The 13,517-nt window shown below is 38.9% G+C and overlaps 1 protein-coding gene across 1 annotated transcript; it reads left to right on the top strand.

Annotated features, from left to right (window-relative positions):
• Positions 1–6,517: 6,517 nt before the first annotated feature.
• Positions 6,518–12,913, top strand: LOC116251374 (amino acid transporter AVT1A-like). Its single transcript, XM_031625593.2, has 12 exons — positions 6,518–6,887; positions 8,334–8,611; positions 8,838–9,052; positions 10,154–10,177; positions 10,295–10,475; positions 10,608–10,827; positions 10,901–11,036; positions 11,154–11,173; positions 11,292–11,437; positions 12,217–12,260; positions 12,356–12,418; positions 12,579–12,913. The coding sequence occupies exons 1-12, from the start codon at positions 6,697–6,699 to the stop codon at positions 12,669–12,671; spliced, it is 1,611 nt and encodes a 536-aa protein (XP_031481453.1). The 5' UTR covers positions 6,518–6,696; the 3' UTR covers positions 12,672–12,913.
• Positions 12,914–13,517: the final 604 nt, after the last annotated feature.

The following is a 13,517-nucleotide window of genomic DNA, read 5'->3' as shown; positions in this document are numbered from 1 at the left end:
ATCAGAAACTGTCCCTTCACTCCACCCACAGGAAAAGAGAAAACAGAGATTGCTCGTTGCTCAAATCGAATCTTAGCGTGGACAATTGGACACGGATGAAGAAGGTTGCATCGCTTCGTTGCACGATTATCGTCTACAGATCGGATGCACCACAGTATTCCACTAATTTCAGTAAAGCTAAGTGCACCAACATTTTTTTTGTGTAAGCACAGAAGCTTTTCCTTTTTTTGCTTTTTTTTTTTTCGAAAAGTACATTGCCCACGGATATTTCATCGCTCACACTGTAAAGGGAATCTGATTTTCAATTGCATATCTACATGCAACCGTCTCCTCTTCACGAAAAGCCTCTTTCAAAAGAAATTGCTTCATCAGGAGGAAAGGTATGAGTTGGTGTACTCATGATAGAAAAAATGAGATTTGCTCGCCATGGGAGCTCTTTCTACTTATAAAAGAGGATCGGTTTCCGTTCGGAAAATACTGAACAAAACACGATCGATGGCGGTGGATGGGCAAATGGGTAGCAAAGTTCCTCGGAATATGGATCAATATTTGCAGTAAATTTGAGGAGAATTAGGTGTTATATGAGTAATTATAAAGAGGAATTCCTGGATGGCAGCTCGATGTCGACTCAAGCAGCAATCTTAGCAGAGAATGGAGTGCATGGCCGAAGGCATTGTGTATTAAGTATAGTGGAAATAAATATTTAAGGATGTACACCAAAACATAAACTTGAGTCTTGACAGATTTAGAACAAAACAAAAACCGAGACAAAACACTTGTTTGAAGTTTGAACAACTCATTAGGGTTCAGCTTAGAAAATAACTCAACCAAACCGGCTTCAACAAAATCCCAAGAATCAAAATAGTCTCTAGCCGATAGAGCGAGTCTAATGCAACATCAAGGAATGCAATCACCGTATCAAAAACTAATCAGAGCTGCTGCCTGTGATAAATAATGGTGAGAGGGTCAGATTTGTTTGAGTATTGTAAATACCTACACCACCAAAGAACATGGGTCGGCAAAATAATTATACATGGATATGATTATCCAAAACCATGTCACAGAAATAGCAAAATTTCACAACGAACATACAAATATTGTATGGTTCCAAAAAAACATTGGAGCCAAAACTCACTCTACTGAAAATTGATGCAAAACTCTTATGGTTTGTTAACAACTATTTGTCATGATCGTCATGACGAGCAACAGCGAAAAACCATGTGGGCACAATGCAAGAGATGTCTTGTCCTCCATACAAAACAAAAACAAAGCCTGGAGCGGTGGAGCCCTCGTGATACTGAATGCCCAGCGAGAAGTCCAATGCAAATGAAAGAGTAAGCGACTAAAGTGAACTTAATATTATATCGCAACATCTTCGGGCAAAGCCAACCACCAAACTAAGCTCAAATTCACGTATGCCACTAAGTGAAGCAACGCTGGTGTTTTTTTCATGCATCAACTTCAAAAAACAAGCCACTTTCTAATGGTAATCTTTAGCACAAAACTTTGGCACATTCCCACAACACAGTGGAATATTACCAAAAACACTAGTCTCCTAAAAAGACTTAGTAACAAAAGATCATAGCATTCACATAACGAAACACGATACAAAATCTAGATCTCCTTAGCATAACATATTTTAAATCATAATGTGTAAGTCTTTGTATATAGCATAACATATATATATTCGTTGCGCAACATATGGATCTCTTTAGTATGCATGTGGGTCTCCATAGCACAACGTATGTATAAATCTTATTGCACAAGTAGTTGTATGTATCACATATCAAAGAGACATGGTTACGTAGATGGGGTTGCACTGTCCTCAGCCTTTAGTGCATAACATCTGCCCCGCAAACCCATTCCAATTAGGTCCCTGGCCTACTCTTAAGGGTATGTGTCATTCACGAGTTTATACATCTAGTGCACAGGCCAGCTTCTTGTATCACACAATTTTCATATGTTACAATACAATTTGCATGCATTTTGTAATTTTCACTTGTTTCCCCACATATTTTCATGTATTCTATAATTTTTCGCCCAGTTTTTAACGTTTTAAACATTTTTTAATTTTATATATATATATATATATATATATATATATATTGTAAAAAAATACATCAACTACATGTTCTATGTGAGGATATTTTCCATGCCTTTGATTGTCACAAGTATATTTCTAGAAAAAAGCATGGGAGTAAAAAAAAATGTTGAACCTTTATTGACGTTGCTGACGAACACGGTGATATTTTCCAAAGCAACGTCCTTGAAAACCCATGAAAATGAGATATTTATTTTACTATTGTTTTTCTGAGTAAGCCCCGATACTGAGGTGATTCATGACCAAAATTAGCGGTAGTAGAATTCGATCCTGAAATCATCAATTCACCAGTGGCACAGCCATGATTTTTTTAGTCGCCAGACATTTGCCTTGGTGACAAAACTTTGGTATGGGCATTGCATATAATTTTGGACTCATGACGATAATGTGATGTTGAGACATTATAGTGAGATTTTTGATAGGCTGGCGTGGGGGCAGTGGCCCACCCCAGACAGAAGCGACCCCAGGTTAGATGGTTTGCCCAGCGTGCAGCGAGGCATGTCTAACTAAGAAAACCATAAACACCTCATCTCCCTGACCAAGAGGATCGGCCATTAATCAAAGTGTAGAAAACATCAGCCAGCTTAGCCGACCATGAACGACTCACTTGGTGTCGCTCTGCATTTTCCAAAAGAATCGATTTCATGATTTCATTTCTATATGGGTAAAAACCTTGGAAGAATCCTCAGGGCCCCTTCTGAAACTTTTGGCACCACCACTCACTGTCGAAAGCCCTCCAATTAAGAAAGCCCGGCCCTCGTATGCCTTTACACAACTCTATCCCCTCCCCATCATGCATGCATGGTCCGTGATCTTGTTTCAAATGCTTAGCTACTTATATAATATGAATTTCCGCCCCAAACTAAAAATCTAATCGAAATCAAGAATATATCCACTTAAATTTTCATGAACATATCTCAGATAATAAGTTGGCCGAAAATATAGTGAGATATTTGATATCTCTTGCTACGTTCTTGTGAGTGTTCGCATTTGCCCGTTCAATCAATCAACATTTGTCGCAATGACTTGCCTACTAACTGGCAATTCCACAGTCCAACCTGAGAAAAAGAGATCGATACTGATATATATTTCGCTAGGAACATACAAAGTCAGGACATCGTTCATTTTCAAATTTTCGGTCTTTTGCAGTATCTATTGCAACTGAATTTCATTTTTCAATTTATTGTGATATATTCAATGTAAAGTTGTCCGAGCAGAGCTAGCTAACCAACTAGCATTCATTGGCAGACTAAAGAGGCCGTGAAAGTGTCTTTTGTGGGCTGTTCAAGGCAGATACATAGGTAATTGGACAGGAGCGCATGAAGCAGTAATTCTTTGAGCATTCCAACTTACTTTTGCTTTGAGACTCGAATGCTTTTTGTTTCTTCTTCAAAAAGAGAGAACCATAAATCCAAGGTGTGCAGCATGCATGGATGTCATGCTTGGGTCACCAAGTCATGGCAGCTTTTTGTAAAGCTACTAGGAATGATTGGCAATGCAATGTTGACCTATAAGCAAGAAGAGTAGCCTTTTTAACTTGTCCACAGAGCAAATTTCTCTTTTTTTTTTTGACAAAAATGTCGACAATTTATTGAAAGATTCGATCGAGTTTTGTAGTGAATTAGAAGGCTGACATGATGGATTGAGTTTGCCAGTGGGAAAGGGTACTAGATATAAAATTTTTAAGTTTTATGGAACACCAATATGTAAATGAGAAAATTGCTCAAAAATATTAATATAAAAGTAAAAAGTTTATTGTGATCCATATGAGCAATTGCCCACACGTACCTCTCCTCCTGTTTACCGGAATGAGCAATGATGGGATGGATGAACCTTTAGGATTTTTTTTTTTTTTAAATTGGCATGCAGTCTCAAGAACATTGGTTAATTCGGAGATTGTTTTCTATATGTCGAGTTTAATTAAGTTTGGCTTTCACTTTCTGCCTTTATTTTTGCATCGTTTTAGATATTCGTAGAAACTTCATTCTTGTAGTTTCATCGTTGTTATTGAATCAAGTGTTTTTATATAAGAACAACATTTTAAAGAACATTAAGTAAGAAGAAGGTTATGTCCTTGAAATGCACGTTTGAGTATCTTTAAAAATCTATTGTGATTATGAATGCTACTCTTGAATTCAAGGATCACGTAGCGTTTATGAAACATGCATATCTTCTAAAAAGACCATCTTTTTCCTACCAAATGCCCATTCGAAATCAACTTATATCAGATGCAGAACTAATAAGTGAGCATTTAAACTTAACAACATTTACAGCAGATAGTTCACGTCCATCACAACTTGGACATACTCAAAATTATAATCTGCACCACAATAGAACATGATCTTGCGGGAGACAAAAGTTGGATCGATAAGGCTGCCATCGATTCCGATAAGGGAAGCAACGTGGGCTTCATCATCGATCCAGCTAGGGAGCTCATCGACGGAAAAAAATAAGTGGACAAATCTATCACGATTCTCTTTTTTGACAGAAAGAACAACAACGGACAACTCTGCCACGGTTCATCCACCTACCGGATACTGATAAGAAAACAAATGGCTTGTGACTTGAGCGTGATTGACATGAGACGGGAGGAAGATGCATAGCAATCTGTTCGCAGTTTGCATGCTAACAAAATTAGCTTCCACCAATGCCATTTCCTGGTTCTAACGAAATCATGGCGGCGCCGGCTTAGGGCTGATTGAAGTTAAACATAGCCTGCTGTAGAGAGAGCGATATATTAGAGAGTCGATAAGATAGAAAGATATTTTAAGCTAGAGAAGGATGAGATCAATTTAATTTTTTTTTTTTCGTGAATGTATGATTAACAAAATTTCAATTGATCATAAAGCAGTGACTGACTGACTGGAATCTCTTAAAGCTATCTCATGAAACTGGACCAAGTTCATCCAAATTTAACTTTGACTTTAAGGTTTCAAAGAGTGGATACACTCCATGGAGACCCCACCTGCCCCCGCCCTCGAGCTAGAGGCTGGAGGGTACATCAACTTTCATTCGAGCCATCATCAGCAGGCAAAGTTGGTCACAGGCACATGCTTGTATATATAGCGCAGGCAGAGGACCATATACATGACTCGTACGTTCTTAAGAATGAGCGGAGGGATACATGTCATGCACCATGAGCTGTACATGGTAATCATCTCTAGTCAGCACCAGCTTATCTTATGTCATATAGTGTAGAGCAGGTCGAGCCAATGTGTGTCGAGCATTTGACCAATCGATTCTAAAAAAGAATCTAAGAACAAACCAACAAAAAAACAAAGCCGACAAAATAAGTACTCAATGAAAACAAACAAGGGGGAGGGAGAAAAAAAACACTAATTTTCCAAAGCTAAAGTAGGCATCACACAGCTGGTAAGTGTAGGCAACAAATAGAAGAGAGAGAGAGAGTGATAGAGATGCATGTTCCACTAGAAGTATAGCTCGGATGGGAATCTTGGTTGAAATTTTACCCTGCCATTGCCTAAAGAAATCTTGGATGAGAATCTGAAACATGAAAAGCTTAGATGCGCATCTTGCTCTGAAATTTTACTGCGACATGGAATCTGCAGATGGGTAGGAAAGAAGAAGCAGAAGAGCCCGGCGCTGATACGAGATTCACGTGCAAAGGGGACATTCTCTCGTGGCCCAAGTGGTATAAAGGAACTCATGTGTCAGGCCGACTCACAAGTCCGGGAAGGAGACGCAAATATACGTACGTTTCTATTCTGAACCGTCGGTTGATGGGCAAAAGAAGACCCGCATGAGTTCTCTCCTCACTCTATCGGCCGCCTCTGTAGTTAGGTTTGCTTAAAGTTTTCAATTCAAAACAACTTTAGAATTGAATATCAAAAGTAGCAGCGCGTCTGTAACATAGCAAATCAACGTGGACTCTATTATGAATGTTCCTTCCTCACTGTTAAATGAGAAGAAGACAGAAAAATTTATTTGTTTTGTCCCAATAATTGGTGATCGTTGAAGAAATCGACAGATGTTTGATAGTTGAGAAGCTCATCTCAAACTGTGAATGAAATTTAAAACGTGAGTACCTTATCACTTTGCCATAGATGACTCCTTTAAAAATTGGTATGATTGAACTTTTTCACGTAAACAGACCAAAATTTTGGTCGACAGAAAAACACACATGGGTTTGAATTGCGATTGTAAACAGAAAAAAAAGAGAAACAAGATTAACTTTCCATTCAAAAGGAGGGAGTAGCAAATGGATACGGCAGTGAATCGCAGAGTTGCCTGAACAAAGCAAAAACTTTCCTCATAAAGGCGACAGTAAGCCAAAAAGGAGGGCCCTGAAGAGGGGCACATCCGTCATAAACTCAAAACTGGAGGACGAAGCGGGTAATTCCACGTTTCCCAAAATCTGTTGGGCTCACCGTCACCGAACGAAGATATTTGGCCGTTGCGCGCGCGCTCTCCCTCCCTCCTCGGCTTTTTAGCCAACGCCAAATCGTTCGCCATCTCTCTCGTGAAGTCATTGTTCCCTGGGATGCATTCGGGAATAGACCTGAAACCTCGCTGAGATCCTGAAAAGCTTGGTTATAGAATCCGAACTTCAGACTGTAAATTCTGGTTTACGGGGTATGGAAGGCGCGGACCGCGAGATGTTCCTGGAGGAAGACGAGGACGCGCGCAGCGAGAAGAGCTCGCCGCAGGACACCGATGGTGAGATGGAAAATGGGAGAGACGATTGTGAGGAGAATGGTTGGGGGAAGAATGAGAACTCATGCTCTTCCTCTGTTTTCACCTCGAGTCAGTGGCCGCGCAGTTACAGGTGCTGCTTCTGAGTTCCTTTTCTTTTCTTCCTTCTTTTCGGATTTGCTCATGCTGCTTTTGATTTGCAGCCGTCATGGTTCTTCTATGAATCGAAGGCAAAAAAACTGGACGGAGATTTATTTTACTTCGTTTACGTTGCTGGAACGGATCTGGTGATGATTTGGGAAGTTAAATTCGAACCTGAAGAGGCTAAATGGGTCGTTTTAGTTCGTTGTTTTGGACAACTCGTTTCACTTGCTCATTGAAGTATATAGGAACAATATTTTTTGCTCTCTTTTTTCTTCCTTCGTGGCTTTTGAAATTCTTTTCTGGGGAATTTATAGATGATCGCGTCCTGGAACCACTTCTAACGACCGAAGGCTACGATGGGCTTGAATGACCCACTACGATGGGCTTGAATGACCCACTCCCTGCATCTAGGAGTGCGGGATCACGGCGGATGTGGTCTCTTTTCTTTATGGACGACCAATTTCTGAGAACATAGTTACCCAATGCGATACTTGTGAAATTGCCCTAGCATATATGGTTAAAGTACTTATGCTAGGTTTTCGGAGGAGAAGCATGCATTTTTTATTTTATGGTCTCCTTGTCCGTAAGTCCATATGTCCACGCTTTGTAAGTAGGTCGGTTGTAGCGATAGTAGTTTGCTTGTGTTTAAATGGCATCTGATTCAGAAGTCAGCTATTGTATCGGCAGCCTTTTGTCGAAAAGATTGATAGACATGGCTAAATGTGATCTTTTGCAGAGTTAAATTAAATTGTTTATTGGTGTTATCCGTTCGCTTCTTTTAACCGTTATAATGCTGTACTTTCCCATTGTGTTAAGTATCTGCTGGATAGTTGGTTGCTTAATTGTGAATCGTGTATTAATATGGACGACAGAGTAAGGGATCTTTTCATGATCCAGTGAACTGATTAACCTTACTGTTTCTGGAATATTGAGGGGTCTCATTCCAGATTAGTGAGTAGTGAAGAGATGGAATGGTGGTGCTGTATTTCGTGACATGATTTTCTGTGAAAAATCTGTTTGCTGAGACAACCCCTAGAATCACAAAATGATGGTCAGCGATATTCTTTTGAATAAAAGTTCCTGCTGCACAGTGAGAACAATAGAATGTTCAAAGAAATCATGAGCAATATTTGAGATACTGCATCTTTTTGAAGATTATGACAGGGACACATATTTGTGTTTGTATAGAGAGAATAAATAAATTAAAAGTATGAATGATATGTGCCTGTTGACCTTGTCTATAGTCTTCATGATGTGGTATCTTTTACTAATCTATACACCATGCATGCTGCCTTTTATTGTTTTAATAGCAACGAACTTAACTACGTTTTCTATAGGATATATTGGCTCAAGTTATATATCATACCCCACTAATTAGACTAGACAAAGGTTATATTACATCAATTTGTTCATGTAATTATGTCCTTCCAAGCAGGGAAACAACGGATTCTTATACAATTGCTGCATCACCAACATTTGGCCTTCTTCAACGTACTTCCAGTATTAGGTATTCAAGTTTCCATGAAAGTGCATTGAGTTGCAATGACTTGGAAGCAAAATTGCCCTTGCTATCAGAAAGCATTATTGAGACACAACGATCGGAGAAAACTCTAAGCAAATCCAGACTATTTCAGGAGTCAAGTTGCCATGATTTGCAGTTTTCAGAACGGCCTGCTATTTGTGGTTGTAGCTTCACTCAGACTATTTTTAATGGTAATCTAATATCTATTCTGACGATCATGACATCTTTCTGCTATTCTCTACATTAAATTGCAGTATGAAACTTAATCATATACCTAGAGATATATATTATTACCTTTTTGGATTTCTCTTGCTACTTGAAAATGCACTTGATGCTCATGTGGAGATCTATCTTTTATTGAGATCTATCTTTTATTTATCTCTTTGGGTTTTTTTTAAATTGGCTCTTCATAATCAGGTGTTAATGTATTGGCTGGTGTGGGGCTTCTTTCTACTCCATTCACAATAAAAGAAGCTGGATGGGCAAGTTTGCTGGTCCTAGTTTTTTTTGCGATTGTCTGCTGCTATACAGGCATCCTCATGAAACAATGTTTTGAAAGCAGAGAAGGCATTTTCAGCTATCCAGATATTGGAGAAGCAGCTTTTGGCAGATTTGGGCGTATTTTCATATCTGTAAGTAACATGAGTTTTTTGGTTTTTTTTGTTCTTTTCTATTTTCTGCTTTCTTTATCAGGCTAGTGATACTTCATTCTGTGGTTCTGTTACCCTTTCTTTCAGTTGGCTGACAACTGCATAATATGGGGTCACTGGTCATGCCATTTGCCCTTGGGCTTATACCTTGAAAACATCTGTTTACCTGTTCTTCCTGTTTAATTCTGTATTTTGATGTTTGAAGTCGACTTGACTTTGGGCAGCTGTCCAATTAGCTTGGTGATCATGCTGTCTTGGAACTTCTAGTCATGGTGCTGGTTACGGAGAAATATATATGTTTTTCCTTACACATAATTCATATTGACATTTAAAATTTCTTCAATTAAATAACTTAAATTTAAGGCCAACATTTATTCACATACATGTTTACAGCCATTAAGGGATCAAAAAGGAATTTCAGAGGTATGCCATATTAATTCAAGAACATTTAGACGTAAAAGAGGATAGGTTTCAGCAGAAGACATAATCTGCATGCATGATTGGAGCATTTAACTAGTTCTTTTGCAAGCCAATAGGGTGTGAAAATTAGTTGCACAAAGAGTTGAACAAATAGAAATCTCTTGTACAAGTTCTCATAACATTCTTCTCACGTCTAGTTTCTGTTATTTATGAACCGGAGGGTGGAGATGTTTGAGCAAAGACACAGCTACCATGTTTCCCTTGAACGATGATGATTTGAACACAAACAGGTTTAGGCTGTGTTGGTAGACAATGATCTATCTGCTCATCAATGCACTTAATAATTTTTAAGAATAAAGGTGAAGCAGTCATTAGGCAAAGTACATTGTCTATTCTTACTTTTGGCTTGTCTCTTAACAGATGAATCTATGAAGCTGTGATAAAGATAATGTCATTTCTTCAATATTCTGTGGCTTATGTCTTTCTCCCAGTGCACGTATTGCAAGTAGCATGATACTCTTTCTAGTTTTCTTTGTTCATCAGTACACTCTGTGGATTTTCTAGTGACTTTTGTGTTGCTTATAAATTTTATTGGTAAATACAAATTTTTCCTGAATCAAATACATAGATATTCTTATTAACACTGTACTTCTCTTGACACAGATCATTTTATACCTGGAGCTGTATGTAAGTGTCCATTAGTTCATGAAACTTTTTCTATTGATTATTATAATACTTATTTTCATATTGAAAATCATGTGAGTTCATACTGACAGTGTCCTTTTGTTTAACTCTACAATGCAGTCATACTGTGTAGAGTTTATCATTTTGGAGGCAGACAATCTCACAAGCCTGTTTCCTGGCACTTCACTTGACTGGGGTGGGATTCATGCCGACTCTGCTCACTTTTTTGGAATCCTAACTGGTCTTATAGTTCTTCCAACTGTTTGCTTAAGAGACCTTAGAATTATATCATACCTTTCAGGTGACATACTGGCTTCATCATGGAGTTGCATGTTTTATTGTTACATAGACATTGGAGACATCCAATATTTTTGGCGATTCGGTGATTACTGATTATCTACTGTTTTGTATGCAATTCATGTGCACCGTGCAGCTGGGGGTGTTCTTGCAACCATTTTAATAACCCTTTCAGTGTTCTTAGTTGGCGCCACCAATCATATAGGATTTCACCAGACTGGTTCACTTGTTAATTGGAGTGGCCTTCCATTAGCAATTGGGGTGCATGGATTTTGCTATTCTGGGCACACAGTTTTCCCGAACATCTATCAATCAATGTCTGACAAAACAAAATTCAACAAGGCATTGATTATTTGGTGGGTAAAGGTATCTTTTTTGCCCATTAGTGCTCTCCCCGTAATATTTCTTCTAAATTGCTATTCTTTTCAGCTTCCTTTTGTGCACAGCAATATACGGTTCAGTTGCAGCCTTGGGATATCTCATGTTTGGTCAACGAACACTTTCTCAAATAACTTTGAACTTGCCAAAGCATGCTTTTTCTTCAAAAGTTGCAATATGGACAACGGTAAGTTCATTTGTAATTTCATTCTCCATGGTTTTCAAGAAATGCTTTACACAGCTGCAAACTAATGACTAGTAAATTCTCCTGAAATCACCTTTCTTCTGTCTGTTATCCTCTTAGGTGATCAATCCTTTTACGAAGTATCCTTTTGATTGGAAGTGTAACGTGCAGATATAGGAATACTTTCTTGTTCCCAACTTTACTACAAAACTCCGTAGCTTGTTTGTCTTCATAAGTTAATTTCTTGACACCAAACAGATATGCACTACTTCTTAATCCCTTGGCAAGGAGTATAGAAGAATTGCTTCCAAGTGGAGCTCAAAATGAGTTAGTGTTCTCCATTCTCATACGGACAGGGCTTGTTATTTCGACCATTTGTGTCGCATTCCTTTTGCCATTCTTTGGTACGTAGAACAGATGTTTTGACTTTTGATGGTTAATACTGTATCGTTAAAGTCCAAATGAATCCATGGCACTTCTTTATTACTCTAAAAGTTGCCATGTGTCTTGTTCTTCATGAACATGTTGATTTATGCTGTAGCATGTGCAATTAAAGCAAAGGGATTTAGCGTGCATATGCCATATGGGTTAAGTAGTATGAAATCTTGCGGCGCCAGTAATCCATGAACAGCTAGTAGAGGATTATTTCTCTTACCAGTTTGAGGGAAAGGTGAGGAAAGTCGTAGAAGCCTTAAAAATTTATGACCCATGGGCTGTCAACTGAATATTAAAAAGTGCTTCTTAGGATGGCATGGAGCAAGGAAGGCGTGTGAAAGTCCACTGGATGAACATTAATTGGTACCCCCACAAATGCTAGAAAAATAACGTCTATCGTGTGCAAGATGGCTGAAACATTTATAGATATTTCTCATCGCAAAGAAAATTTCCACCTGTAGCTTGCATTCTCACATTTAGACATTCTGAACTTGTTAGCGGCTGTGCATGTCAAGGCATACGTTATTCTCATAAAGACAACATTAACGATAACTTCTTCATTCTGTGTATTATTTAGGCCTACTGCTTAAATAGCTGATTCTTTTGTTGCATGATAAAGGTTTGGGTTCTGAGTTTTTATATATTGGCATTGGCAAGCTCTGAGACAACGCAGTAACTAAATATGTTTTATATCGTTCAAGCAGTTTTCCGATCATGAACTAGACTAATACTTTTCCTTGTTGCACAGGTCTTGTGATGGCCTTAATCGGCTCTCTTCTCAGTATACTTGTGGTAATGATTCTATATTTGAGTGTTGGGTCTTCCGTTGTTTTTTCTTGCTACAAGGTGGTCATGCCATCTTTAATTTGGTAATATGGTTGTGGCAGGCGGTCATCTTGCCTCCTCTTTGTTTCTTGAACATAGCAAAGAAGAAAGCTACAACGTTGCAGGTTTCCTATAGCATTTAATGCTGCATACACTCACTCACGCACGCGCCACATCCCTCTATCTCATCAATTATGCAACATTTTTTTAGTCGCTTGACACATCCTTTGTTTTCGTTTTCTTTCTTTTTATTTTTTTCTTTTTTTTTTTTTTTGCTTCAATCAGGTCACTTCGAGCATTATCATCATTGGGCTAGGCATAGCTAGTGCAGCAGTTGGCACCTATGCATCAGTATCCAGGATCCTGAATAGCTATTAAGTCTCCTCTCTGTGCAACTTCCGCTTTGCAAACAGATTGCCTTCATCCCATGGCAAACCAAATTTTGGTATGCTACTTGTCCTGACTGGAGAATCTTATTCGTTCGAATCACCATCGCTGCTGAACTGTTTATTTATGCGCAATGAGACACCAATTCATTGTTGTAATTGCCCATCGGTGCGGCCCTTGTGACGCTATTGTTCAGGTTTTTGAATTTTAAAATGGGTTTAAATTGCTTTAAATTGAATTAGAAGGTTAAAAAAATGTGGCAAACATAACCTGTATCGGGCCGGTTTCACGTCGGCCAGGGGCGATAGAATACTCTCCGATACAGTTTCGCAAACAGTGCACCAATTATCTCCGGGCAGCCGGGCAGCCGTGCAGGCTGCAGTCATGGTGGAATCTACTTCTTTAGCAGTCACAAATAAAGACACTGAAATTGCCTCTCGATGACTGATCTGGAAAGATCCTCCTTGGAAACCTTACGATTTCTCTGAGGTCTGAATTTCTTTATTGGCAACTCAATTTGGCTTTATTCATGAGCCAAGTCATCTTGTTGGTCCACCTCTGACAACTTGCTGTTGATTTCTCCCATTGGCTTCCTTTATACGCCTGGCAAGTCGGGCTGCGCTGCTGAACCTTCAGCTGATGTTATAAAGATGCAAACACAAATGCCAAACTCAACAGGTTAGGGGCTCTTCTCATCTGCCAGGCTTGGGGGACTTGCTTAATCGGACAAGGCCCTTGAGTTTTTTTTTTCTTTTTCTTGGTTTGCTCACGTCAAAACAAGCCAAGAAAACCAAAATGGCATAAGGGTATGACTCTAAATGACTTTTGGTTCATGGG

This window comes from Nymphaea colorata, chromosome 3 (genome assembly GCF_008831285.2).
Source record: "Nymphaea colorata isolate Beijing-Zhang1983 chromosome 3, ASM883128v2, whole genome shotgun sequence".
NCBI lineage: Eukaryota > Viridiplantae > Streptophyta > Magnoliopsida > Nymphaeales > Nymphaeaceae > Nymphaea > Nymphaea colorata.
This window is presented reverse-complemented; position numbering and strand designations above follow the sequence as displayed.